The 25,363-nt window shown below is 38.0% G+C and overlaps 2 protein-coding genes across 3 annotated transcripts in view; one reads left to right on the top strand and one right to left on the bottom strand.

Annotated features, from left to right (window-relative positions):
- Positions 1 to 9,877, top strand: part of fbxw8 (F-box and WD repeat domain containing 8) — a 34,477-nt gene extending 24,600 nt beyond the window's left edge. The window contains exons 9-11 of the mRNA XM_065250933.2: positions 868 to 1,041; positions 9,302 to 9,418; positions 9,497 to 9,877. Of these exons, the coding sequence (XP_065107005.1) occupies positions 868 to 1,041; positions 9,302 to 9,418; positions 9,497 to 9,650 (445 nt within the window). The 3' untranslated portion in view covers positions 9,651 to 9,877. The remainder of the gene's footprint in view (positions 1 to 867; positions 1,042 to 9,301; positions 9,419 to 9,496) is intronic.
- Positions 9,878 to 13,526: 3,649 nt separating this feature from the next.
- tesca (tescalcin a) lies at positions 13,527 to 25,102 on the bottom strand. 2 transcript variants are annotated; one of them, XM_065250938.2, is made up of 9 exons: positions 25,069 to 25,102; positions 22,949 to 23,018; positions 20,044 to 20,113; positions 19,882 to 19,962; positions 19,666 to 19,805; positions 14,543 to 14,604; positions 14,357 to 14,464; positions 14,207 to 14,254; positions 13,527 to 14,122 (listed from the first exon to the last, which is right to left on the bottom strand). In XM_065250938.2, the coding sequence occupies exons 2-9, from the start codon at positions 23,007 to 23,009 to the stop codon at positions 14,033 to 14,035; spliced, it is 660 nt and encodes a 219-aa protein (XP_065107010.1). In that variant the 5' UTR covers positions 23,010 to 23,018; positions 25,069 to 25,102; the 3' UTR covers positions 13,527 to 14,032. The 2 variants fall into 2 exon arrangements, with proteins under 2 accessions (XP_065107010.1, XP_065107009.1); XM_065250937.1 differs by lacking the exon at positions 25,069 to 25,102 and having other exon boundaries at positions 22,949 to 23,087.
- Positions 25,103 to 25,363: the final 261 nt, after the last annotated feature.

The following is a 25,363-nucleotide window of genomic DNA, read 5'->3' as shown; positions in this document are numbered from 1 at the left end:
ATTTTGGACTCACGCGAATCACTGTGCACCATAACCATGGAAACCAACACTAAATCTCTCTCGTGAATCACGTCAGTCCAAGATGGCGATGTTACCAGAAGCTAGTTATTATTACGATTCATAAATTTGATATTTAGCCGGAGTATTCCTTTAACTCCTCAGTGCAAGCTTTAAGCATCAGCGCATCTGTCCTGTTATACTGAGTTGTTGGTCATTTAACAATATATTTTAGATGAATTGAAAGAAGCCTGTCAACTGACAGCTCAGCTTGTTTTAGCATTAGATTTATGACCAGTGCAACCAGCCAATAAATATATAACACTCCCTTAGAAGAATAAATGCTTTGGGAAAATTAAAAAAAGGGCAAGAGATAAGGACATCCACATAATTACTCACAACATTAAGTCTTGCTCGACTTTGCATTAACCATTCATTCTGACTAATATCCTTTGTGCAGTAAGTGATGTTTTGTCTTAGCGAAATTAAATTTTGTCGATTATCTTTTTGAAAGCGACGGCATGGAGTCATCTTTTGGCTGCCTTTGGTTGCATTAAAGAGAACAGATGGATTTGAGCTCCTTTGGGCCTGTAAAAGTAATTTCTTTGTACTGGCCACTAATGTCAAATCTCAGTGGTGTTATGCTTGGGGAATAAAGCTGTCATATTGTCATTTCTCTAATATATTAGTCTTTAACTATTGGCATACAGTCTGGGCCACTTTGCAGCTCATTCAGGCCACTGATTGCCTGACCAAAATGATAAATGTGCGGGTTTTTCCTGAAATAGCTGATACCACAATAATAGACCAGTGTGGAAAAATAAGCGCATTAATCATTTGTAATAACATTTAATCGTTCCTCTGTTTCAGAGTGAGAGTGTTTGACTTGCGTACTGGGTCCTCTGTGGTTTCTTTATACGCCCATCACATGGGCGTAACCACAGTCCAGGCAGATGATTGGAAGATTGTGAGTGGTGGTGCCGAGGGATTGGTCAGTGTGTGGGAAATGAGGATAGGAGCCAAACTCTGGGAAATGCACAACAGGTAAGAAATGTTTTACGTTAGGGATAATTTACTGTATAGGCAGTTGGTTGTTATCACAGAAATAAACCCCAACTTATTTCGGGAAAGTTTCACGTGCGCGCGATAGTTTCACACGAGCACGCGATAGTTTCACGCGAGCACGCAAAACTAAACTTTAAAAAAAATCTGCACATGAAAGTTTCACGTGAGCACATGAAACTACACTTTATTTAATTTTGCTCTATGTCCCCTTAGGGGCTCCGTAATTTTTGTCTTGTTTCCAGAAAAAAAAAAAAAATCTTAAATTATGGTGTATTTTCTTGATGAGCAAAATGACCTAGTAAAATAAGTCTAGTATTTAGACAAAACATTAGGGCTGGGTATAGATTAATCTAGATTAATCTCATACAAAATCAAAGTAATTCTATACATACATTTAATAAATGTTTTATTTAAATATCATTTTTTAATTTATATATAATTTAGAATATATAAAAATATAAGTAAATATATGTATACATGTAAATGTTTCTTAAATACATACATAAATGTGTGTGTTTATATATACATAATAATTACAGACAACACAAACTCATATATTATGCAAAAATTACTTTTATTTTGAATGAGATTAATCTAGCTTAATCCATGCCCAGCTCTACAAAAAACGTCTCGGGTTACGTATGTAACCCTGGTTCCCTGAGAAGGGAACGAGACGCTGCGTCGCCATAGCAACGCTTTGGGGAACGCCTCGGCGTGACTAATCTGAAGCACGTGTAAAACATAAACAATGATGAGATAATTGTATACTGACCGTGATGCCGTGCGGACCAGGGGTATAAGAAGGCATCCCACACAAACACACTCGCTACAAGTGCCGAAGCAAGTGCCTGCAGGGATGCAGGGAGCATGGCATGGAGACGCAGCGTCTCGTTCCCTTCTCAGGGAACCAGGGTTACATACGTAACCCGAGACGTTCCCTTTCGAGGAACTCGAGCTGCGTCGCCATAGCAACGCTTTGGGGAACGAGATGCCCACGCTTCCATACTACCAAATGCCTGTAGCGTGTATAACTGAACACAGTCAAGGCAAAGAACCTGGGACCCTAAAGAGGGGTCTAGGTCTAAAATATAAATCTGACGAAGGTGAGCGGTGAAAACCAACTGGCCGCATCACATATGTCCTGGAGCGAAACGCCTGACCCTAAGGCCTTAGGGGCAGCCATACCCCGAGTAAAGTGGGCACTCACAGCGACGGGTGAGTGTATACCCTGATGTTCATAATCCAGTGAGATAGCATCCACTATCCATCTGCTCAAAGTCTGCTTGGTCACCGGTAAACCTTTTCTGGGTGAACCAAAGCACACTAGTGCTGCAACTATCGACTATTTTTTCAACCGATTAATCTATCGATTATTTTTTCGATTAATCGAATAGTCTAATTATTTTTTTATACATATAATTCCCCAACAAATAATAAATGTAACATCTGCCATTAACGCCAACATTTTATTTAAGCATTTTCTTAATTAAACACACAAACCAAAATTTTCAACATGAAAAATAAAGTGGCAGTGCCACTTTAAAAGAGGCATTATTCACCTTAAACAATAAAATAGGCATATATTAATATTTTAAACATTAGTTTATGATTAGTACATGCATTAACTCAGCATTAGTTCAGACTGAAGTAAAAATAAGTTCATTGTGATTCATGAACCCTTATATAAAATGTAATGGTTATATTATTACTGTTAATATTATTACTATTAGTAGTACTGCATTCTCATTTAACTTTAACATTTAACTTTTCTTAAGTTCCGGGTAAAAAACAAGTTCAGTTAGTATGATCTTCTAATATTTTATAAACAGCGTTTACGCTGCTGTTACTTTAAATAAACGCATGTCAGGAATACCTTACAAGACGAGCTTCTGTAATATCTGCGCACATATTCGCAAAAAAGACATTCATTGGGAACTCCAGACTGCCAGCTGGCTTTCAGTGCACGCGGGCACATGCCTATCAGTTCTCAATGTGACAGTAACTTATTATTTCAAAACTTCTTAATATAAAAACATGTCCTGCTCTTTATTTACTGTTTCAACATACTGCCCAGAAGCGATGCAATGTCACGTCTGTCAGGCGTCTCGCAGCTCGTATTAAACGAAGATGTAAACGCAGCTGTATTAAGCACACTATGTATTGATTCTATTGTTGTATAAAAACTTACTGTAATAGTTCAAATTCTTACGCTGACGTCTCGTCATTTTGAGGTCGGAGAGCCCCAGGTTGTTTTCTTTTAAAATGATCATACACAGGTGTTGCGCTGCTGTGGTATGCCATTTCAGTTTTACACAGTATGTGTTTTATTTGGTCTCTGCTTAAAGTATTCCCACACTTTTGATCGCGTTCTGTCTGTTTGGTATAACACTTGAATCACCCGGTCGGAGCTGAAGCCGCCTTCATTTCAAAATGTAAACAGTGCGACGCATCGACGCATTTCCGGCAAATCGACGTAATTACGTAATCGACGTAATCGACTACGTCGACGCGTCGTTCCAGCCCTAAAGCACACAAATAACTGCTTGGACTCCTCCATGGAGCAGTCCTGTAAACATATGTATCCTGTGCTCACACAGGACACACCAAATTCAGCTTTTCCTGGTCCGCACAAAGGGCCTGCAGAACAATGGGCCTCGCACATAGTTCAGCACCTTGGGAACATAACCTGGCTTTGGGTATAGAAAAGCCTTAGCCATGGTGCAAACTCAGACCTGCAGGGGATACTGACAGGGCCTGAAGGTCCCCCACTCGCTTTAGAGAGGTAATAGCAGAAGGAACACAGTCTTAAAGGCCAGAAACCTATCTGGCGAAGTCTCAATTTGCTCGAACGGAGCCAACGAGAGCCCTTCCAGCACGACCGCTAGGTCCCAAGTAGGCACCCTAGTGGCACCCTAGCGGCTAACAGGTCGCAACCTGCGAGTGCCACAAAGAAAGCGAGCCACTTATGGGTGTCTACCCACTGATGAGCCTTCCACATGAGTAAGGTAGGCAGAAACTGCTGCCGTTAAACCTTAATGGTGGAAGGAGTAAACTCAGAGAACGCTCCTGCAGAAACCTCAGAACTACGTCGAGAGGGCAGTAAACTGGGTCTGTCAGATGAGCTGAACACCAAGAGGTGAAAATTTAAGGGATTTTACACTTAAGGGAATAAAGTTTCCCCATGGAAGGACAAACACAACCAGGGGGGGAAGGCATACAGACGTAGCCTCGGCCACGTCTGTACCATGGAAAACCACAGTGGGTAAAGTGTGGTGTCCTGGGATGCAAACAGATCTACCTCTGCGCGTCCAAACCTTTTCCAGATGTGGTTCACCACATCTAGATGAAGTCTCCACTCCTATCGGAGATGTCTGTTGTCTCGAAGGAGCATCTGCCACATTCAGGTGGCGTGGTATGTAGACTGCCCTCAGAGAGTCCAGAAGTGTATGGTAGGCAGAAACTGCTGCCACCTATACCTTAAAGGTGGATTAATGATATGGTCTCCACAACCTCAGTTGGTAGCATGACATTCTTCCAAAGGAGTATGGTAGGCAGAGACTGCTGCCACCTAAACCTTAGGGTGGAAGGAGTTAACCCAGCAGAGAATTGCTCCTGCAGAAACCTCAGTACCACGTCAAGGGGCAGTTGACTGGGTCTGTCAGGTGAGCTGAGAACCGAAAGGTGAAGTTTCTCTACTTTAGGGCATAAGCTTCCTCGTAGAAGGAGCTCTGAAGTAATCATCTGGTTCCCACAACCTCATTCGGGAGCATGAGGTCCTTCCAAAGGAGCATGGTAGGCAGAGACTGCTGCCACCTAGACCTTAAGGGTGGAAGGTGTTAAGCCAGCAGAGAATTGCTGCTGCAGAAACCTCAGTACCACATAAACAGGGCAGTTGACTGGGTTTGTAAGAGGAGTTAAACACCAACAGGTGAAATATTCTCCACTTAAGGGCATAAAGCTCTCTTGAGGGTTGTCCAGACGAGATATGAGGTCCTTCTAGGAGTATGGTAGAGGCAGAAACTGCTGCCACCTAAGCCTTAAGAGTGGAAGGAATTAAGCCAGCCGAGAATTGCTCCAGCAGAAACTTCAGTACCACATAAACAGGGCAGTTGACTGGGTCTGTCAGGTGAGCTGAACACCATGAGGTGAAGTTTCTCCACATAGGGCCTAAGCTCCTGATGGAGCTCCGGAGTAATCATATGGGCTCCACAACTTCAGTTGGGAGCATGACATCCTTCCAAAGGAGTATGGTAGGCAGAAACTGCTGCCACCTAAGCCTTAAGAGTGGAAGGAAGTAAGCCAGCAGAGAATTGCTCCTGCAGAAACCTCAGTACCACATAAACAGGGCAGTTGACTGGGTCTGTCAGGTGAGCTGGACACCATGAGGTGAAGTTTCTCCACTTAGTGCCTAAGCTCCTGGGGAGCTCCGGAGTAATCATATGGGCTCCACAACCTCAGTTGGGAACATGACATCCTTCCAAAGGAGTATGGTAGGCAGAGACTGCTGCCACCTAAACCTTAAGAGTGGAAGGAGTTAAACCAGCAGGGAATTGCTCCTACAGAAACCTAAGCACCACATAAACAGGGCAGTTAACTGGGTTTGTCAGGAGTAAAGTATGGTCTCCACAACCTCAGCTGGGAGACCTGAGCCTACGAGCCTGGCCCCCTCAGAGGCCAAACCAACAGGCCATATCTCTGGCAAGCTTCCTCCAGAACTTCTGTGGCAGAGTGATTGGGGAAAGGAGAAAGCCACATTGGGCAGTGTGTGCGGTCCTGAGACGCAAACAGATCCACCTCTGCGCGTCCAAATCCTCTCCAAATGGGGTTCACCACATCTGGCTGGAGTCTCAACTCCCCAGCAATGGGTGTTGCCATACAGGGCATCTGCCACATTCAAGTGGCCTGGGATCCAAATTGTCGTCAATGAGCACATTTTGTCCAGAGACCACAATGCCATTATCCCAAAATCAATAATGTAGTGATTTTGGACCTCTCGGCCTTCCATACTGTACTCCAACCTGTGGGGAGTGCGTCTGTTGTCAGTGTCACACGCCAGTAGCACGCACCCAAAAACAGGCCTTAGAATGGAAACCAAAGTTTTCTCCACACCACCAGAGCACGCAGGCAACGATGCGTGACTTTGATAGCAGATCTCCTTAATAATTTATTAATCAACCACTGATGTGATGTCTATCTGGACAAGCACATGATGGCTCCTAAGGTCTGGAAGGAAATGGGAGTCCAACCCATACCACCGTCATTTCCAAGGCAATTTCAGTGCCATAGCCGATGATGAGTTCCAGCGATTTTGATCCTTTTGGCTTTCCATAATCGCAACAACCTGTGAGGGATGCGTCTGTTGTCAGCGTCACACATCGACAACGCGCACCCAACACAGGACCTTGGGACAGAAGCCATGGCTTTCTTCCGGTTACCAGAGCACGCAAACAACAGTGCGCGACTTTGATCATGCGAGACGGGTTTCCCCTCGGGAAAAACTCTCCCGTGTTGAATGGAGACATAAGCTCGATGTAAGGAATCAGTCCTCGGATCTGATTGCATCACAATCGGTTTCAGTAACAGCATAGAACTGAGCCGCATCACTGAACGATTACAAGTCCCCTCCTTTTGGAACAATAAAGTAAAGGCTGTAAGCTGTCATTTCTCATGTGGAGGTTCTACAGCCTCCTGCACAAGAATGTAGCCATGCTCCACTACTGGAGCCAGCTGTATGCAGGTGAAGGTTAATGGCGGCTGCCTGTCGTACTACGCACCAAAGGGAAGCAGGCACCATAAATGAGGTGTGAGCTGCTTTGCTTCAATAAGAAAGTGAGTGCCACGAACGAAGACGTCACCCGCCTCAGCAGATGAGGATCTCGAATCGTAACACACAAAATCATTATCTGAATTATGGCGCACCAGCGGCCGATCAGGAGAATAAATGCTGTGCACAGCTGTACAAGCAACACACAGCATAGACACAAAATCACTGTTTGACTCATCAAACAATGGCAAACAGCTCATGCAGGCTGTGACAGGCAGATATACATACATAGCCTACACATACAGGTGTAAAAACGTATGTATATATATATATAATACCTTCATACTGTAAAAAGAGGAGGCTTCACGTGGAAACTGCACGTTTAGCCTTAAACAGTAGGCGGATTATGAAGATGATCCATCTCTCCGGAGATAGACAGCTGAAAATATATGGCTCTCACGCAGGGCGCCTTCCCGATCCGGCGAATGAGAGAGAGAGACTTCACGTGCAGGCGGAGATACCGCCGCCTGCGCGAAATCATATGGCGACTCCCACGAGTGCAACCGCCGCTGAGAAGCAGGATCGCAGCCACGAACCCAAGCTTCATAGAGAGCGAGAGACAGATGTCACGGGTGTAGGCGGGGATACCGCCGCCTGCACGCATGAGTGCAGTCACCGTTCTGCCTCGACAGAAGCGGGACCGGATCCGTGAGGGCGCGAGCCTGAGATATCCTTCTCTAAGCGCGAAGCTGGAGCGCAACACGTGCACGGGAATGCTCACAGTGCACACAGCCAGTTTCCTCAAAAGCCAACTGTGCGTGCTGCGCTCGAAGACACATATACATGTGTATCCTTGTCTGTGATATCGCGCTGACAGGGAGATACACATACTTGAACTTCTTAAACATACTTCAGATTTATGGAAACATACACGTAGTCACTTGCTGAGGCACTAAAAGCGAGTGTGTTTGTGTGGGATGCCTTCTTATACCCCTGGTCCGCACAGCATCACGGTCAGTATACAATTATCTCATCATTGTTTATGTTTTACACGTGCTTCAGATTAGTCACGCCGAGGCGTTCCCCAAAGCGTTGCTATGGCGACGCAGCTCGAGTTCCTCGAAAGGGAACATAAAATTTAAGCAAATTTGTGCTTAAAACAAGGAAAAAATAAATAAATAATCTGCCACTGGAATAAGAAAATTTTTCTTAAATTAAGTGTTTATGAAAAAGTAAACTTATTTCAAGAAAAAATTATTTCTTCCTTCGTTTCAAGAAAACATTTTCTTAGTATTTTTGTCTTGTTTTCAGTAAAAATATCTAAAAATTCTTAAATTAAGATGACTTGAAATAAGTCATTTTGTTCATCAAGAAAAAGCATCTAAATTTTTAGAATTTTTAGATATTTTTACTGAAAACAAGAATTTTTTTTCAAGAAAACATTTTCTTAGTATTTTTGTCTTGTTTTCAGTAAAAATATAAAAAACTCAAGAAACGACCCAAGAAAATAAGTCAAGTTTTCAGACCAAATATATCAAATTTAAGTGATTTTGTGCATGAAACAAGCAAAAAAAATATGCCAATGGGGTAAGCAAATTTTTCTTGAATTTTTCTTGAATTTTTCTTGAATTTAGTGTTTAAAAAAAAATGTTCAAGATTTTTTGCTTACCCCATTGGCAGATTTTTTTTGCTTGTTTCATGCACAAAATCACTTACATTTGATATTTTTGGTCTAAAGACTAGATTTATTTTCTTGGGTCGTTTTGCTCATCAAGAAAAAGCATCTTAATTGAAGAATTTTCAGAAATTTTTACTGAAAACAAGACAAAAATACTAAGATTTTTTTTCTTGAAAATATTTTTTTGCAGTGTTGGCAGATATTTTTTTTTGCTTTTAAGAAAAGTTTATATTTTTTGTCATTTTTCTCATCAAGAAAATACATCTTAATTTAAGAATTTTTAGATATTTTTACTGAAAACAAGACAAAAATACTAAGATTTTTTTTCTTGAAAATATTTTTTTGCAGTGTTGGCAGATATTTTTTTTTTGCTTTTAAGAAAAGTTTATATTTTTTGTCATTTTTCTCATCAAGAAAATACATCTTAATTTAAGAATTTTTAGATATTTTTACTGAAAACAAGACAAAAATACTAAGTAAGAAAGTCATTTTTTGCAGTGCATAAAATGTATTACTTCAATGTTCACTGTAAATTTCTTTGGTTTTTATTGTTGCTGAGCTTCTGAGTAGTAAAGATTACTTAAAATATTTGTAACACTAATATTTCTTATAATCCTTAAATGCATGGCTGTACAAATAAAGATTTTCATATTCAGTATTAAATATAGTCTCTTGATATAGTTTTTATGCATAGTGCATTTCATGCATGCAAATCATTTAATGTTCATTCATGTCTGAAGAAAACCTGAGCTAAGATGTTAGACTGCATGAATAACAGACTCATCTGTGTACCACAGGCACCCAGTCCGACACGTAAAATTTAACAGCAGTACTCTTGTGACTGCTAACATCCCCGATGAGAAGAGTCCTCGTGGGGCTTGCATTACAGACGATGACCTCACCGCTCACCGCAGGTGATTACGCACGCTCGATGTGTTAACTTTGCTGGTGTTTTCCAGAACATATATATTACACTTGTATTTTTTCTATAGACACAGGGGGCTGATCTGTCACTACGATTTCTCCATGGACTCATCTACACAAGATCACATTCTGCCTATCTGCAGATCCAACTACATAGATTCTTCTGGATACAACTATAACATTGGATTGGCGATGCCTTATGACATATTGCATAGCCCTTAGATTAGCATTTGATATGCAGATCTTTTGGGTGAGGCTGCTACTATATATTTTTTATTTAATTGCAATTTAAACCATAATTTGTGGGCAAAAAACACAAGACAGATAAATTTAAAGTTCTCTGTATTTAGATGGCCCACTTTTATACGAACTGTATGAAGTTTTTAATTCAGTGTTATTTGCTGAATGTATACCGTAAACGTTCCTTAAAAAAACATTTTTTTCAAGAATTCTTTTGTGTTTGTACATTTGTGTAAGTACACCGTTATATTAACCCTTGTGGGTTGTTCAAATTCACTATCCTTTCGGCTGTAAAAATTAGCTTGTACATAAATCACCATCAGTACTGATCAAAACTACCACATTTTTTAAAAATTTCATGATTTTAACTCTTTAATTGCCAAGTTCATAAATGATGTCACTGATTTGGGGAAAAAATACACAAAATGACTGATTTTCAATATAAAAAGTGATTTTGGACTGTATTATTTTAAACCACAGTCTTGGGAATGTCAAAGATTAGTAAAAACATTGGCTTAAATGAATTTTTAGTTTTTGTGCAGCATCAGATTTTATTTTTTTCTTCCTAATTAGATGTTTGTGGCTTTTTATGCCCCAGTCACTTTCATTATAACGACATTTTTTGATTGCAAAGCCATGACAACAAAAAATCATGCATTCTTGATTGTTGTGTTGTGACCTCCATATACTCCATATAACTCAATGTACAAAGCCAGAAATTAAACTATTTTTGCACAGGCCTACTAAAGGGTTTATGGTGCCACATGGTGATCAACAGTAAAAATGACAAATTTAACCTCTTTGCAAAAGGAAAAACCATGTTCAAGTATCAAGTATGCATGATTATATGGTGATTATATGAGAAAAAAATAAAATCTGATGCTGCACAAAAACTAAAAATGCATCAAAGCCAATGTTTTACTAATCTTTGACATGCCCAACACTGTGAAAAAGGTTAAAGGTATCCATCACTTTTCATATCGAAAATCGTAATTGTTCCCCAAATCTGTGACATCACTTATGAACTTGGCAATTAAAGAGTTAAAATCATCAAATCATGCACACATTTTGTAAACATTTGGTAGTTTTGATCAGTACTGAGGGTGACTTATGAAAAAAATTCATTTGATACATTTTTAATTAGTAAATTTGCCCACGGTATATTGTTACGTTTTTGAAAAATGTCAAAGAATTTTCTAAGAATATGTGTTTATATAACATTTGTCACTTAAAATCATTCCCTTTGCTTGAAACAGAGAAAAAGTTGTGGCCAAATTAAGACAAAAAAAAGTGAAAATGAAAAATATGAGATGATAATGTAGTTTATTAACAAAAGTAATCACACTATTTTTCTTTATTGCACACACAAGCACACACACACATTTTATACAATATATTGTAACCTTGTGCTGATTAATTTCAGGCACAAGAAAAGTGTTTTTTTAAAGCAAAATAAGAATTTATATGCAACTTAAAATTAAAAAGAAAATGTTGATTTAACTGTCTTCAATATAAACTAAACTTTAGTAGGTTATTCAAATGAGAATAATATATATAAACAGCATATTTTAAATAAATGCTTTTGCTGTCAAAATTTATTTTTATATAATGTTTATAGAAAAATATCTGTCAGAGTCTAGTTTGGATAAAGGGAAGTTACTGAACAACAGTTTTATTACAAGTAGGAATATGTCAGTTACCAGTTTCAAGGTATATAGAAGTTTTAAAGTTTTCAAAACAAAATTTTCTGTGATACCGTTTCTAATTTAGGAGATGTGTTTGCACAAATTTATGAAAATATTAAGACATGTAATTTATTTGATATTTATTTAATAAATATAATTACAAAAATATATTTTTTAAAAGAAGATTATAATTTAAAGGCTTTATTTTTACCTGGCATACATGTTGTATGTTGCTTAAAGGTGACATAGAATGATTGAACGGAGTATTTATCCTTGTTCTGTGATGTGACATGTAGACAAAATGTTTTTGTTTGGTTCTGTAATGCCTTAGAAGCTTCCTAAAACCCTCTCTCAGATAGCTCTATTAGGGTGGGGGATTTTAAACAAGTGGTTTTGCTCCTATTTGGCTCCCCCTACTGGCTTAACATGCAATCTCATTACTGATTGGCTGACTTTGCTGCCACTCAAAAAATGTAGCCAATTATTTTAAAGTGGAGGGGCAGTGAGATGCCTGTGATGTCATAAGCATCAGTTTTTCAGATTGGGCCGTTTTCTGGCTGACATTTCTAAAAGAGGAATTTCTATGAGACTGAGATGTTTAGCATGTCTAGCACTTTTTGTATGTTCGTGAATGCGGGAAGACTACCATTATTCAACAAAGACAAGGTAAAAATGTTTTTTCATTCTCTGTCCCCTTTAAAAATGTAAAGTATTGTCCGGGGTGCCCGTTTGAATGGCTGAAATTTTTTATTCTGTAAACTCAGATTTACTTGTGATTAGGCATGGGCCGATTACCGGCTTCAAGGTATACCGAGGTTTTAAACAGTCAAGGTTTCAAAACCACTGAAATATTCTGTGATACCGTCTCCAAGGTATGAGCTGTGTTTATACAAAATTCATTAAATCATTAAGTCATGTGATTGATTTGATGTTGATGATACATTTAATATACATTACAAAAATATTATATATTTTTTGAAAGCATATTATAATTTAAAGGCTTTATTTTTACCTGGCATTTAAAAAATAACACATTTTTGTGTTGCAATGGCAAAACCGTAACACCGTGAAACCGTGGTATTTTTGCTAAAGGTTATCATACCGCCAGAATCTTATACCGGCCCATGCCTACTTGTGATCTCCTTCCCATTTTTAAACAAGTAGCGGTGTTTAACCGTGTCGTTAGTTCATTTAGTACATTCATTTATTGCGCACATATTTACTTTATTATGTACACTGTAAAAACATTTTTAGTCTTTACGTTATAATCAAGTTGCCAATGCAAGTCATTTTAACTTGCTATTTTATATATTACACTAAAATTTCAACTCAAAATTTAAAACCAATTCGATTTACTTGCGTACAGAGACCTTTAAGTAACTAAAATGTCATGTTGTCTAGATAATGATGGTGCAAAAATTTGTGGGGAGTTAACTTCCATGTGTGTTGCGAGAAGATTATGAGACCCAGAAGGATTTTGTCATATCCACATGCATTGTTTTCACTGCAAAAAATGACTTTCTTACTAAGTATTTTTGTCTTGTTTTCAGTAGAAATATCTAAAAATTCTTAAATGAAGATGTTTTTTCTTGATGAGCAAAACGACCTAAGTAAATAAGTCTAGTTTTTAGACAAATAATATACAATTTAAGTGAAATTGTCCTTAAAACAAGCAAAATTATCTGCCAATGGGGTGAGAAAAAAAATTGTGAAATAAGATTTCTTTTTTCTTAAACACTTAATTCAAGTAAAATTTTCTCACCCCATTGGCAGATTTTTTTGCCAGATTTAATTTACTTAAATTGTATATTTTTTGTCTAAAAACTAGGATTATTTTCTTAGGTCATTTTGCTCATCAAGAAAATACATCTTGATTTAAGAATTTTTAGATATTTCTACTGAAAACAAGACAAAAATACTAAGTAAGAAAGTCATTTTTTGCAGTGCTGGCAACTTAAAAAAAGAAAAAAAAAACTCTGGCAGGGAAAGAGTTAAGGTTATCATACTACCAAAATCTCATACCGGCCTATGTTTACTTACAAGGAACTGATAAGATGGCTTGTTGGTTTATCAGAACGTAAAGTATGTAAGCACTGCTTGGTTGGAAAAAAACATTGTTGACTTCCTCATTTATCAAAAGGAGAATTTTGCTTAGAAGTGACAATCATACAGCTTGGTAAAGTTTCTTGGTTTATTTCTTAACACCATTCCAGCATCTATGGTTACATTTAAAGCTTAAATTGGGGAAGGATTTTCCGAACTTGGATATCTTGTATATCGGAATTCCCAGACTAAACCCTGACACAGGGAGAACATACAAACTCCACACAGAAGGACCTCCCGACCCAGCCGATGCTCGAACCGTGGACCTTCTTGCTGTGAGGCAACAGTGCTACCCAAGGCTGCATAGTATCATGAGTCCTACTCAATATATACATTAAATAACCAATAATGTGTCAATAAAAATGCTCTAGTACATGTGTAAACATATCTTGAGAGGTCACATGAATAACAGGCCCCATAAAGTTGACAAGTGACCCCTATATATACTGTATGTTATAAAATTGTGGAAAGCACTGTCTCTCTGTGCATTCATCTAAGCACATCTTAAAGCTTAAATACTCTTCTTGAGTCCAATTTTAGATCTCCAAGTCTAAAATTCAGACCTTGCAGAGGAATCTACTTTGATTTCCCACATTGAAACACCGTCGAATCCAAGTTCCAAAAGTGAATGTTCATCGTGGTCTCGATCTCGAGCCCTTTTAAGATCTGTGGGTGAGACATTCAAATGTGATTGATTGACGTTTTAATGTACCCTAATAAATAAGCTCATGATTGTTGAAGAAAGCAAACCTGCATGAAATGTTCAAATGTGATTCCCTCATAAAACTCATCTGGACCCTATAACATCAACAGATAGCAAGTACAAAATCACATTACATTGCAATTTTTGTTTCAAACACATAAATCACAGTTCAGAGATCATGGGAAACAATACCATACCATTTGTCCCACTGTTACGCTGGCAACTTCCAGCATGGCAGCATCTGCAATGGCTTTTGCCGTTTCTGTCTCTATGGTTTCATTACTAGACAGCAGCTTTTCAACCACCTACAATCGAAAAAACATACAGGTTATGGGACTAGTTGTGAAAAGTAAGGATAAAAAGTGAGAAGTAATGGATCTTACGTGTCTGTATTCGTCTAAAGTGATGAAGCCATTGTTGTCAGTGTCATGCATGTTAAACAGAACTGTAGAGGGGAAAATTAAGTATTAGTGTTATTAACATTTCTTCCTTTTTTAAATTCAGATTGTTTATGATGAAATAGAACGGTTTTGACTGAAATTTGGACATATGATGCTGGCCCGAATTTTCGGTTTCTGTTGTATCAGCCCCTTACTCTACAATGGCTTTATAGGTGCACTGGAACAATCCTTCCTAAAATGCATTAAACTTTCGTTTACAAAGACGTGAAACTCACCGAGTGGTCAGGGGTGTTCACTGATATGCTCACACAAAAATCGCTGCAAAAGTTGCTTTCTAACAGCTGTTATAGCATTCGTTGTAAACTTGTGGACCTATTTTTCCAAACGCCTTACACCCGTACATTCTTCCGCTGAGAGCTTGAATAATAGACACTCCAGGCCAGTTGGTGGCGATAATCCGCCTTTGCCAATTGCAGGAATACAAACAACGTTCCCGGCGGTGGAGTAATACCGTACCTCACAGCACATCTAATACAAGTCAACGTAGTTGCACAAAAACTACGATAAAACCTGTTTAAATGCAGAGATAGTATGTTAAAAGGGCAGAGTTCATATACTACCTCAAAATGGCACAGTTGGGTACACTTCTTAAGAAGTACTAAAGTAGATTTTTTTTGTATTTAGAACAGAATAGTGTGTGAAAAAAGAGCACTTTAAGTCCATTAAGAAAATGTTCAGCTGGAAAGTACATTAAAGGCAATAGTAAGAGTTAATTTTACAGCCTTTTGTTGTAATCCCGCAACTTTCAACTGTTATTGGACAAATGTAAAAATTAGGCTAGTTTTTATTTTAATTTGGGCGGGTATTAAGTTGTCATTAGGCTGAGAATTTTTCTTGGACCTGGCAAACCTGTCGGTGAAAACAAACAAACGCGATTGGGAAGCTGACAAACGGGTTTGCTGGCGTTTGTGATTTAGGCGTTACATGTCAATTGCCATTGTTACATATATCAAATGTAATAATTAAAGCAATACGCCCCAAGCATGTGTAGGCTATGCTTCTACGTCATGTCTTATAACACCCCATAGCTGTTTTAAACTTTACTAACTGAAGCCTACACCAGTGGTTCCCAAACTATTTCAGTATGTGGCCCCCCTTGCGTACGGTGCATTCCTTTATAATAATAATAATAATAATAATGCATTTTATTTAAGGCGCCTTTCAAACCACTCAAGGTCACCGTACAACAAGAAGCAACAGTAACAATAATATCAGAAGTAACAACAACAAAAATATCAATAAAAAAAAATAAAAAAAATACTAGACTTGAGTGTACAAAGTAATCAAGAAAGATAAGCAAGTCTAAATAAATGAGTTTTAAGTTTGACTTTGAATTGGTCTAATGAATCTGATATATGGATGTTAGCTGGGAGAGAATTCCAAAGACGAGGAGAAACACGGCTAAAGGCCCTATGGCCCATGGTGGTTAGGCGAGCAGAAGGAGTATGAAGGAGACCCAATGAAGAGGAGCGAAGAGTTCGGGAGGGGGTGTGGGGCTGTAAAAGGTCGGAAAGGTAAGGTGGAGCGAGGCTATGAAGAGATTTGTATGTGAGGAGGAGAATTTTAAATTCAATTCGGAATTTGATTGGAAGCCAATGTAATTGTTGGAGTGATGGGGTAATATGTTGAGTAAGTGAGGTCCAGTTTATGATGCGAGCTTTTACGAAGTATACGAAGAGATTTGTGTGGTAAACCAAATAATAAAGAATTACAGTAATCAATACGAGAGGTTACAAGCGAATGAACAAGAATAGAAGAGCTATGTGAAGTGAGAAATGGCCGGAGACGAGTGATATTGCGGAGATGGAAATAACAAGACCTGGTTATATTATTAATATGGGCTTCAAATGAAAGGGTGCTGTCAAAGATAACCCCCAAGTTCCTAATCTGGTGAGAAGGAGAAATAGAGGAACCGTCAATAGGTAAAGAAAAACTGCTTGACTTGGAGAGAGTAGAATTAGTGCCAATGAGAAGGACTTCAGTCCCCCCAAAGAAAATTTGAGACAAAAACTCAACATTTTAATAAAAAAACATTAAATTATACAAAAGAGTAGTGCTTTTGGTTAGTACCCTTATTTTTTTTAGGTTTAATTACACAGAATTCATGATAAATTTATGTATTTCATAAAATTTCATAAAACTGGGGCCCCATCTCGCGGCCCCCAGTTTGAAAACCACTGCCCTACACCACGTTCACTGGCATTATTTTAATAAAACAACTACTTGATTCCATATATCTGGCAAGATTTTATAAAATAAACAGTCAACACCAAAAGAAATATTTACAAATATTCCTCCGCCATTCAATGTAATGTAGTGTCTCAGAAAAGCAGTGGCAAAGTAATGATGTGTGCATGATTTGATGATGTGATACGTTTCTAGATCAGTGGATCTCAACCTTTTTGGCTTTAACGACCGCTATTACTACAAAGATGTATGTTTGTTATAAAAATAATAGTAATAGTAGATAATCTGGGTACTTTTTATACTTTATTTAGCATACTACAATTCACAAGTTTACGTAGTACATGAAATTAAATGAAAGTCATTCGAATAGTAATTTATGCATATTTAATGTGCAGTCAGGGAACCCTATACTGAAAAGACCAAAATAAACTGGTAAGATCTCCCAGCTTGGTTTTGCTGGTGTAGCAAGCTGGTTTTTGGTCACTAAATAAGCTGGTCTAGCTGGACTTAGCTGGTCAGACTAGAAGACCAGCTGATCCACCAGCTTTGCCAGGCTGGGAGGACCGTCTTAAACCAGCTACTAGCTAAGCTGATTTTTTCAGTAGGGCTCTGAGCTTGGAATTTGGCCCGAACCCAGAGTACTCCACCTCCTTAACTGGGAAAAGTAACCAGCCTAGAGTGATGTGATAGGATGTTGGTTGGATGCTGTGAAACTTGTTGCAGGATAAAGGTGAGAGACGGATTTAGATACCGGCTTCCTCTTGCACTGATTGGTTGATTACATAAACGTGAACTTCATGAATTTTGTTAAATAAAACTTAATTTTGAGACATACTCATTCCTAGGATGGATACAGTGTGAAGTCGTATAATATTTCCAATCGTTGTTTACCCTACTGGAAAATCCAGCTAAGACCAGCATAAGCTGGTAGCTGGTTTAAGGTGGCAGTAGCTGGTTTAAGCTGGTACCTCCCAGCCTGGTCAAGCTGGTGGGTCAGCTGGTCTTCCAGCCTGACCAGCTAAGTCCAGCTTAAAAGGTGACCAAAACAAAGCTAGACCACTTTAAAGAGTGGCCAAAACACAGTCCAGCTTGCTACACCAGCAATACCAGCTAAAAACAAGCTGGGAGACCAGCTAAAACCAGCTCACTAGCTTATGCTGGTCTTAGCTGGATTTTTCTGTAGGGAAAGTACTCAAATGTCTATACTTTCCCATAACAGAAACAATGCATACTTTTTGGGCATCAGGCATAGAGACAGAGCGCCGATATGCAAATTTGAAAACCACGCCCACCGGGGGGGAAAACAATCCAACCGTCTCCATTGACTTTGTATTGCGAGAGGCTGCCTCCTTGTCATTTCTGGCTTATAACAAAAAACAGAATAATGCCTAAAAGCTGCTGTGTGACAATATGTACAGCTAACAAGCCAAAGAACCCAGAAATAAGTTTTTATAAGCTGTCGAGCCGTAAAACCCAGCTTTTAAGGAGAATAAAGTGGATCGCCGACTACGTTTCCCCCTAGTGGACGCAGTTCTACTAATAGAAGTACTATGAAAAGTTGCCTGTTTCCACTTTTGTTTCTTTAAACGCTCGTTTTATGAGGTCGACAGCTTAAAAAAAACTTATTTCTGGGTTTTTTGGCTTTTTAGCTGTACACCTTGTCACACAGCAGCTTTTATGTATTATTCTGTTTTTAATTTTAATTTTTAATCTGTAAATAAGTTTTTATAAGCTGTCGACCCCAAAAACGAGCGTTTAAAGACACAAAAATGGAAACAGGCAACTTTTCATAGTACTCATATTAGTAGAACTGCGTCCACTAGGGACTTTTTCTCCTTAAAAGCTGGGTTTTACGGCTCGATAGCTTATAAAAACTTATTTCTGGGATCTTTGGCTTGTTAGCTGTACATACTGTCACACAGCAGTTTTTAGGCATTATTCTGTTTTTTGTTATAAGCCAGAAATGACAAATGACAGAAATGTTTGTAAGAGACAGAGCGCCGCGCGTCATAACCTGAAAACCACGCCCACCGGGGGGAAAACAATCCAACCGTCTCCATTGACTTTGTATTGCGAGAAGCCGCCTCCTTGTCATTTCTGGCTTGTAACAAAAAACTGAATAATGCCTAAAAGCTGCTGTGTGACAATATGTACAGCTAACAAGCCAAAGAACCCAGAAATAAGTTTTTATAAGCTGTCGAGCCGTAAAACCCTGTCTTTAAGGAGAATAAAGTGGATCGCCGACTACGTTTCCCATTATTGGACGCAGTTCTACTAATAGTATTACTATGAAAAGTTGCCTGTATCCATTTCTGTGTCTTTAAACGCTCGTTTTTTGGGGTCGACAGCTTATAAAAACTTATTTACAGATTAAACTTAAAAACAGATTAATACCTAAAAGCTGCTGTGTGACAAGGTGTACATCTAACAACCCCAAAAAAACAAATACGTTTTTATAAGCTTTCAACTCCAAAAAAACGAGCGTTTAAAGACACAGAAATGGAAACAGGCAACTTTTCATAGTACTCCTATTAGTAAAACTGCGTCCAATCGGGGAAAACGTAGTCGGCGATCCACTTTATATTCTCCTTAAAAGCTGGGTTTTACGGCTCGACAGCTTATAAAAACTTATTTCTGGGTTCTTTGGCTTGTTAGCTTTACATATTGTCACACAGCAGCTTTTAGGCATTATTCTGTTTTTTGTTACAAGCCAGAAATGACAAGGAGGCGGCTTCTCGCAATACAAAGTCAATGGAGACGGTTGGATTGTTTTCCCCCCCGGTGGGCGTGGTTTTAAAATTTGCATATCGGCGCTCTGTCTCTATAGCGGATAAATTGTAAATTAGGTTTATTCTTACAACGTAGTTTCTCCTTCCGGGTTTTTTGCGTGTCATCTTCACCGGTGCGCTGTTTGGATGGTGTGAAGAATGCCAGAATGGTCAGGAATTCCTCAAATCCGATCTCATCCAGATAGCCTTCCCCCTCCTGACCTAAGTTCCTGAAGAAAAAAAATCCATTAAGTTGTGAAAACTTCCCGTGTGACGTAGCCATCAGTCCTTCTTAATTTTTCGCACCTTTTATCAAAGAATGCCTCGATGATCTTTCTCCGGATTGGGTTCAGAGCCAAATTCTCAATATTCTCAAGATGTTCTCGTCTGGAAAGGAAAACCAATAACTTTATTTTTAGGTAAACTATCTTTCTAATAATAAATTACATTGATAAATTTGGACAGTACCTTAAAGTTCCTTCATCTTGTGTCAGGTACTCAAATCTGTTGTGGAGGTTTTTAATCTGCTCTATGGAAACTAAAGTGGGGAAAAGTAAATAAGAATAGTTTTAAAACAGATTATTAGGATGATGGTTAGCAGCTGAAAGAGGTCAGCAGACTTTATATTCTAGTTATGTGTGGGTTGGGTGCAAGACAAATTGATTATGAATAAAACTGTAAAACTGAAGCCACAAGGGAAGTAAAGCAACAATAAATTCTGCAAAACATTGTTAGAGGAATGAATGAATAGTAGTGCTTGTAGATAAACACCAGAGATGAAAGTCTTCAAAACAATTGGTCAGTCACAATATTGTGTCCTTTGTTCCTATATAACTCATAATTTCATAGTCATGTGACAAGCTCATTATGTAGTATATATAAACCAATAAACTCAATTTAACTTGATAAATGCATTTGAGATTGATTGTTTTTTTGTGTTATTGTCCTATACGATTTTTGTGTATTAGGCTACTGTAAATGTGTACATTTAATGTAATGTTAATGTTACAGTAGTGTTAAAATACTGTAACCATCAGTAAGCAGTCTTCTGCAAGGTTGATTTCGGTAAAAAGTATAAAGGTTACAAATATCGACATCTAAACTACCCTACGGCTATTGTGTGACAAAAAATGGTTAATAAACCTGTTAAAACTGATATAGTTCGTTGTACGGCTAGATTTGGAAAAAAACTTTTGTAATGTATATTAATAAAAATAACATATTGATTGCAAAAACTACAGCCAAAACACTTCTCCTACACAATTTGTCCGAACCCCCATGTAAAGTGGGCCGCTTGTCACAACATGTATTTAGCCCGTCATCTGCGTGTGGATCGTCATGTGAAAATATGTGTACGCCGCATCTTGTAAACGTATGTGCATCACGCGACATGTCAAAATACGAGCCTGCCGTAGACGCTTCAAAGGGGTTTATAATAAAAGAGATGCTTACGTTTGCCAGATACCCTCTTAATTGTAGAGTTTAGTGTAAAATTAGTGTCTTGCGAGTATTTTGTGAATGTGAGCGTCTCTTTTGTCATAAACCCTTTCGAAGCATGTGCAGCAAGCACGTATTTTGACAACACACATGATGCACACGGTTCACATGACGCAGCGAACACATATTTTGACATGACGAGCAACACGCGTAACTAGGGTTGCCACCTGTCCCGGTTTTACCGGGATTGTCCTTCTTTTTACTAACCTGTCCCGGGAAAATTATCAACTCTCCCAGGACACTGAATGTCCCGGTTTTCGAAAGCTATGTGAATATATTATTTAGCGCGCGCACAGCAGAGACGGAGACCTTGCGTCTGTGTATGTGTGCCTCAATAAGCGCATGTAAGACAGAGAGCATCCTGATTGGCCTGTTTCGGTAAATCAACCAATCAATTGTCAGTGTGGGCGGGCTTTTATCTCTTCTCCCGAACCGAATTATCGAGAACAGGAGCGCCGTCAGCGCCCCAAAAGCGAAAATATAAGACACATTTTACGCCAGACTACACGAAAGTGTACCCCTGTCTTAAAAGAGTTAAAAGTAATAACAATCTTGCATGCTGTACAGTTTGTAACAGTGACTTCAGCATTGCCCAGGGGGGTTAAAATGATTGTAAAATACTTGTTGAGAGGTGAGTTCAACAAGTTTAATTTAAATTTTCAGGCCGGCTAGTTGCTATTTAGACCTGTTTAAATGGAATATAAATAATAAAAGTTTACATTAATAGTATAAGGAGCTTATATAAATTGTAAAAGTGATTTACATATATTAATATAATTAACAAATAATTGGGTAACACTTTACAATAAGGTTCATTAGTTAACATTAGTTTACTACATTAGTTAACATTAACTAATAATGAACTGCACTTATAAAGCTATTTTTTAAATCTTTGTTAATGTAAATAATACATAATTTAAATCTTGTTAACATAGTTAATGCACTGTGAATTAACATGAATAAACCATGAATAGCTGTATTTTTGTTAAGTAATGTTAACAAAGATTAACAAATACAGTAACACATGTACTGCTTATGGTTAGTTCATGTTAGTTAATACATTAACTAATTTTAACAAATAAGAATTGTAAAGTGTTGCCAATAATTGCATAGGTTTATAGAAATATTATGCTATGGGGGGGGATGTTAGGGGGCTTGTTAGGGGGCTTTTTTATCAGACAAGGGTGGCAACCATGGTGGCAACCCTACGCGTAACACTACGAACACATATTTTGAATTCGTGATTTTTGGAAGAGAAGTCACTGGCCACCACTGATAGTAACGTCAAATAAAAAACTTTATATAAAAATCAGTGATTATTAAAAATAAAATAGTAACCAAATAAGTACAATGCATAAAAACTGCATATCTAGAGTTAAAAATAAATAGCCTATTATTAAAATCTGTCATAATGTTTTGATAATATATGATGTTTTTTAATGTCATCAGTCAACATTAGTCATGCGGATGATTTGGTGTTTATGTGTAGAGCACAGAATTGTGTTGAGCAATTGAAAACACCATCATTTTAAGCAGTTAGGTAATGCCAGTCTTTCCAGTGTTCTTTGTGTCAAATTTTGCATCTAAAGTGAAGTTAAAAATGAAGAAATTGGATAAATTGAGAACAGTATGTATGACAGATACATGTAGCCTACATACAGTTAAACCTCATAAACCTTTCATTAATGTCATCATCACCAAACATTACAGATAGAGCCTATTTAAACAAGTATGTACTATATTAAAGTACTGTATGCATGCTTAAAAATGTATTTGCATTGTTATTTAAGTATTAGTTTTCGATAACCTTAGTTAAAATCATTCATGAAAGTTTTGTAAATCATTATTCTGTAAATAAAATGCTTATAACACTTACAGCCAGTTTTGTCAGACAGATGTTGAAACTTATGAGGTTGTCCAGACTGGGAAGCCCCCATGATGAAGTCCTTCAGTGAAGAGCAGATGAGACAAAGTGAGTATAAGCCAAACCTGTTCCCAACTTTCCAAGTAAAGATCCTCCCCTATTGCGAAATATGCAAATTGTTGGTCTACCTGAGTCTCTCAGCAGCTTGTTTGAATTCTACTGCAGGGATTAGAAAATAGCTATTCATCTATTATATGTATTATAATTCATGTCAACTGTAGTGGAGAAATGTTTTTTGCAAATTTCTATCCTTGGCTTTCTGACAAATTAAATATTTGGGGTATGGCCTGTGTGATATTATTATATGAAATATTTATAACATGACATGATTATTTCATTTTGAATAGTATTAAAGTTAAATATAACACACACAAAATGCTATGAACTAAAAATAAACACTAGTTTGTTTCCTGGAAAATCAAACGGTGTATATTGTAAAACACTGGTGCATGCATAACTCATATCCCTGCATTTCTATCAGGTAATGGATTTGTTTAAAATGCCAGATGTGGGTTCACGTATTTGCATAGTAAATATTTGAGGTAGTGTATTAAAAATGTCAAACACACACGCAGTTTTGTTTACAGAAGAAACTCTGCCCAGACTTCTGGTTTAACTTGGTGTAAGAAATAGCCATACATGCACATATAAATGATAATTTTTTTCTTCATGAAGGCTGAGAAGTTGGTTTGGAGTGGATGCACTCCCAGAAAGCAATATTCGTCATTTCACATTTGGGTCTCCAAGTTGTTCCTGGAGGGCACCTTGTCCTGCATATTTTAGTTCCAACCCTAACGTTACTCCAACACCTGCCTCTAATTTTTAGGTAGCCCTGAACAACTTGATTAGCAGGTTCAGGCGTGTTTGATGCGGTTGGAACTGAAATGTGTAGGACAGGTGCCCTCCAGTTCCAGGAAAAGGGTTGGAGACCAATGGTCTAGGTCAGGGATAGAAAAGTTCGGTCGTGCAGAGTTTAGCTCCAACCGTAATTAAACAGGATTGCGGCTCTCTAATTTGCCTACCCCTGGTCTAGGTTGAAGCAAAGAGTATAGAAGTACAAGAGAGGAAACTCAATAGAACGTTCCATTGCAACACCAGCGCCCAGCAGCAGCCCCACGAATCCGCCATTTTGGAATGAAAGCGAATCGGGAGTCAACTAGAAGTAATGGCAATATCATCTACTTTGTACATTAAAAGATCAAATTCAAACTGAATGATGATTACACAGAATAACATACAATCAGACCAGTGATCATTAATCCCTTTTTACAGCTTGTTTTTAAAGATTTAGACAAGTCTTCCACTTTTATATAGGCTAATTTTACATACAAACATACCGACATAAACTCATCCACACATAATATTTTGGCTCCATATACATACACATACACACATATACATCTGAATTGCTCGAAATAGATTAAGCAAAAAAAAAAAAAAAAAAAAAAAAAACACAGCCACTGTCCCAAAGTGGCAATTATACCGTAGGATAACAGACAGAACAATGCATGTTCTACAAGATTATAATGTTTGTAGTGGGATCCAGGGGATAAATATGTACAAAATATATTTCATACCTAGTGGAGTTGGAAACTAATAATAGTAGTAAATGTGTAAAGTAGCATAATATAGAATTACATAATAAAGCAAGAAAAAACTACCTCAAATGTGTATCTATTTAATGATTGGATTCCACAACTGATAACAACAACAAATCAACACATACATACAAGACAATACAGCGTTTCGTGTAGGTGTAGCAAGTGAACAAAATTTTAATCTAAGAAACTTACTATTGCGCTTCTGATTTGGCTGTGAGAATTTTCATTCCAAAATGGCGGCCGCGCTACCGAAGCGCCACCTAGTGACTGTTGCCAAAAACGAATGAGAGTTTCCCCTCTTGTACTTCTATACTCTTTGGTTGAAGTCAGTGTAAAGTCCGATATTAAATGTGTTTTCCGTTTGTCACACCACAGAAAATGTGTTATTAACCACCTAGCCAAATTGAAATGATTAATAAAACGCCAAGTAAAAATTTAGTTATCAAAATCTTGAAAAACAGAAAGGATTACCTGCTTTCAAAGGCTGGGGGCGTGTCCGTTGTCGGCGCGGAAGCCACGCCCACTCAGGAAGCTTCCGTCTCTCTCAACTTTCAACCTTGAATGGATGCTCGCGTTCCAAACTTGAATTTGCTTACATGTCGTTTTTAACAAAATAACTTGTGAGATGTATGATATTACATCATGTAAACAAAGTCGACAGCAATTACAAAGTGTTTTGTATAACTTATTTATTGCATTTTTTTGGGCCTTAGTCTGAACGTCTGTATTTCGACGGCTTTTAAAAGCAAAATTGCTGGCTGTGTTA

Source organism: Paramisgurnus dabryanus, chromosome 5, assembly GCF_030506205.2.
Source record: "Paramisgurnus dabryanus chromosome 5, PD_genome_1.1, whole genome shotgun sequence".
Classification (NCBI taxonomy): domain Eukaryota; kingdom Metazoa; phylum Chordata; class Actinopteri; order Cypriniformes; family Cobitidae; genus Paramisgurnus; species Paramisgurnus dabryanus.
The sequence above is the reverse complement of the archived record's forward strand: the minus strand, read 5'-3'. Positions and strand labels throughout refer to the sequence as shown.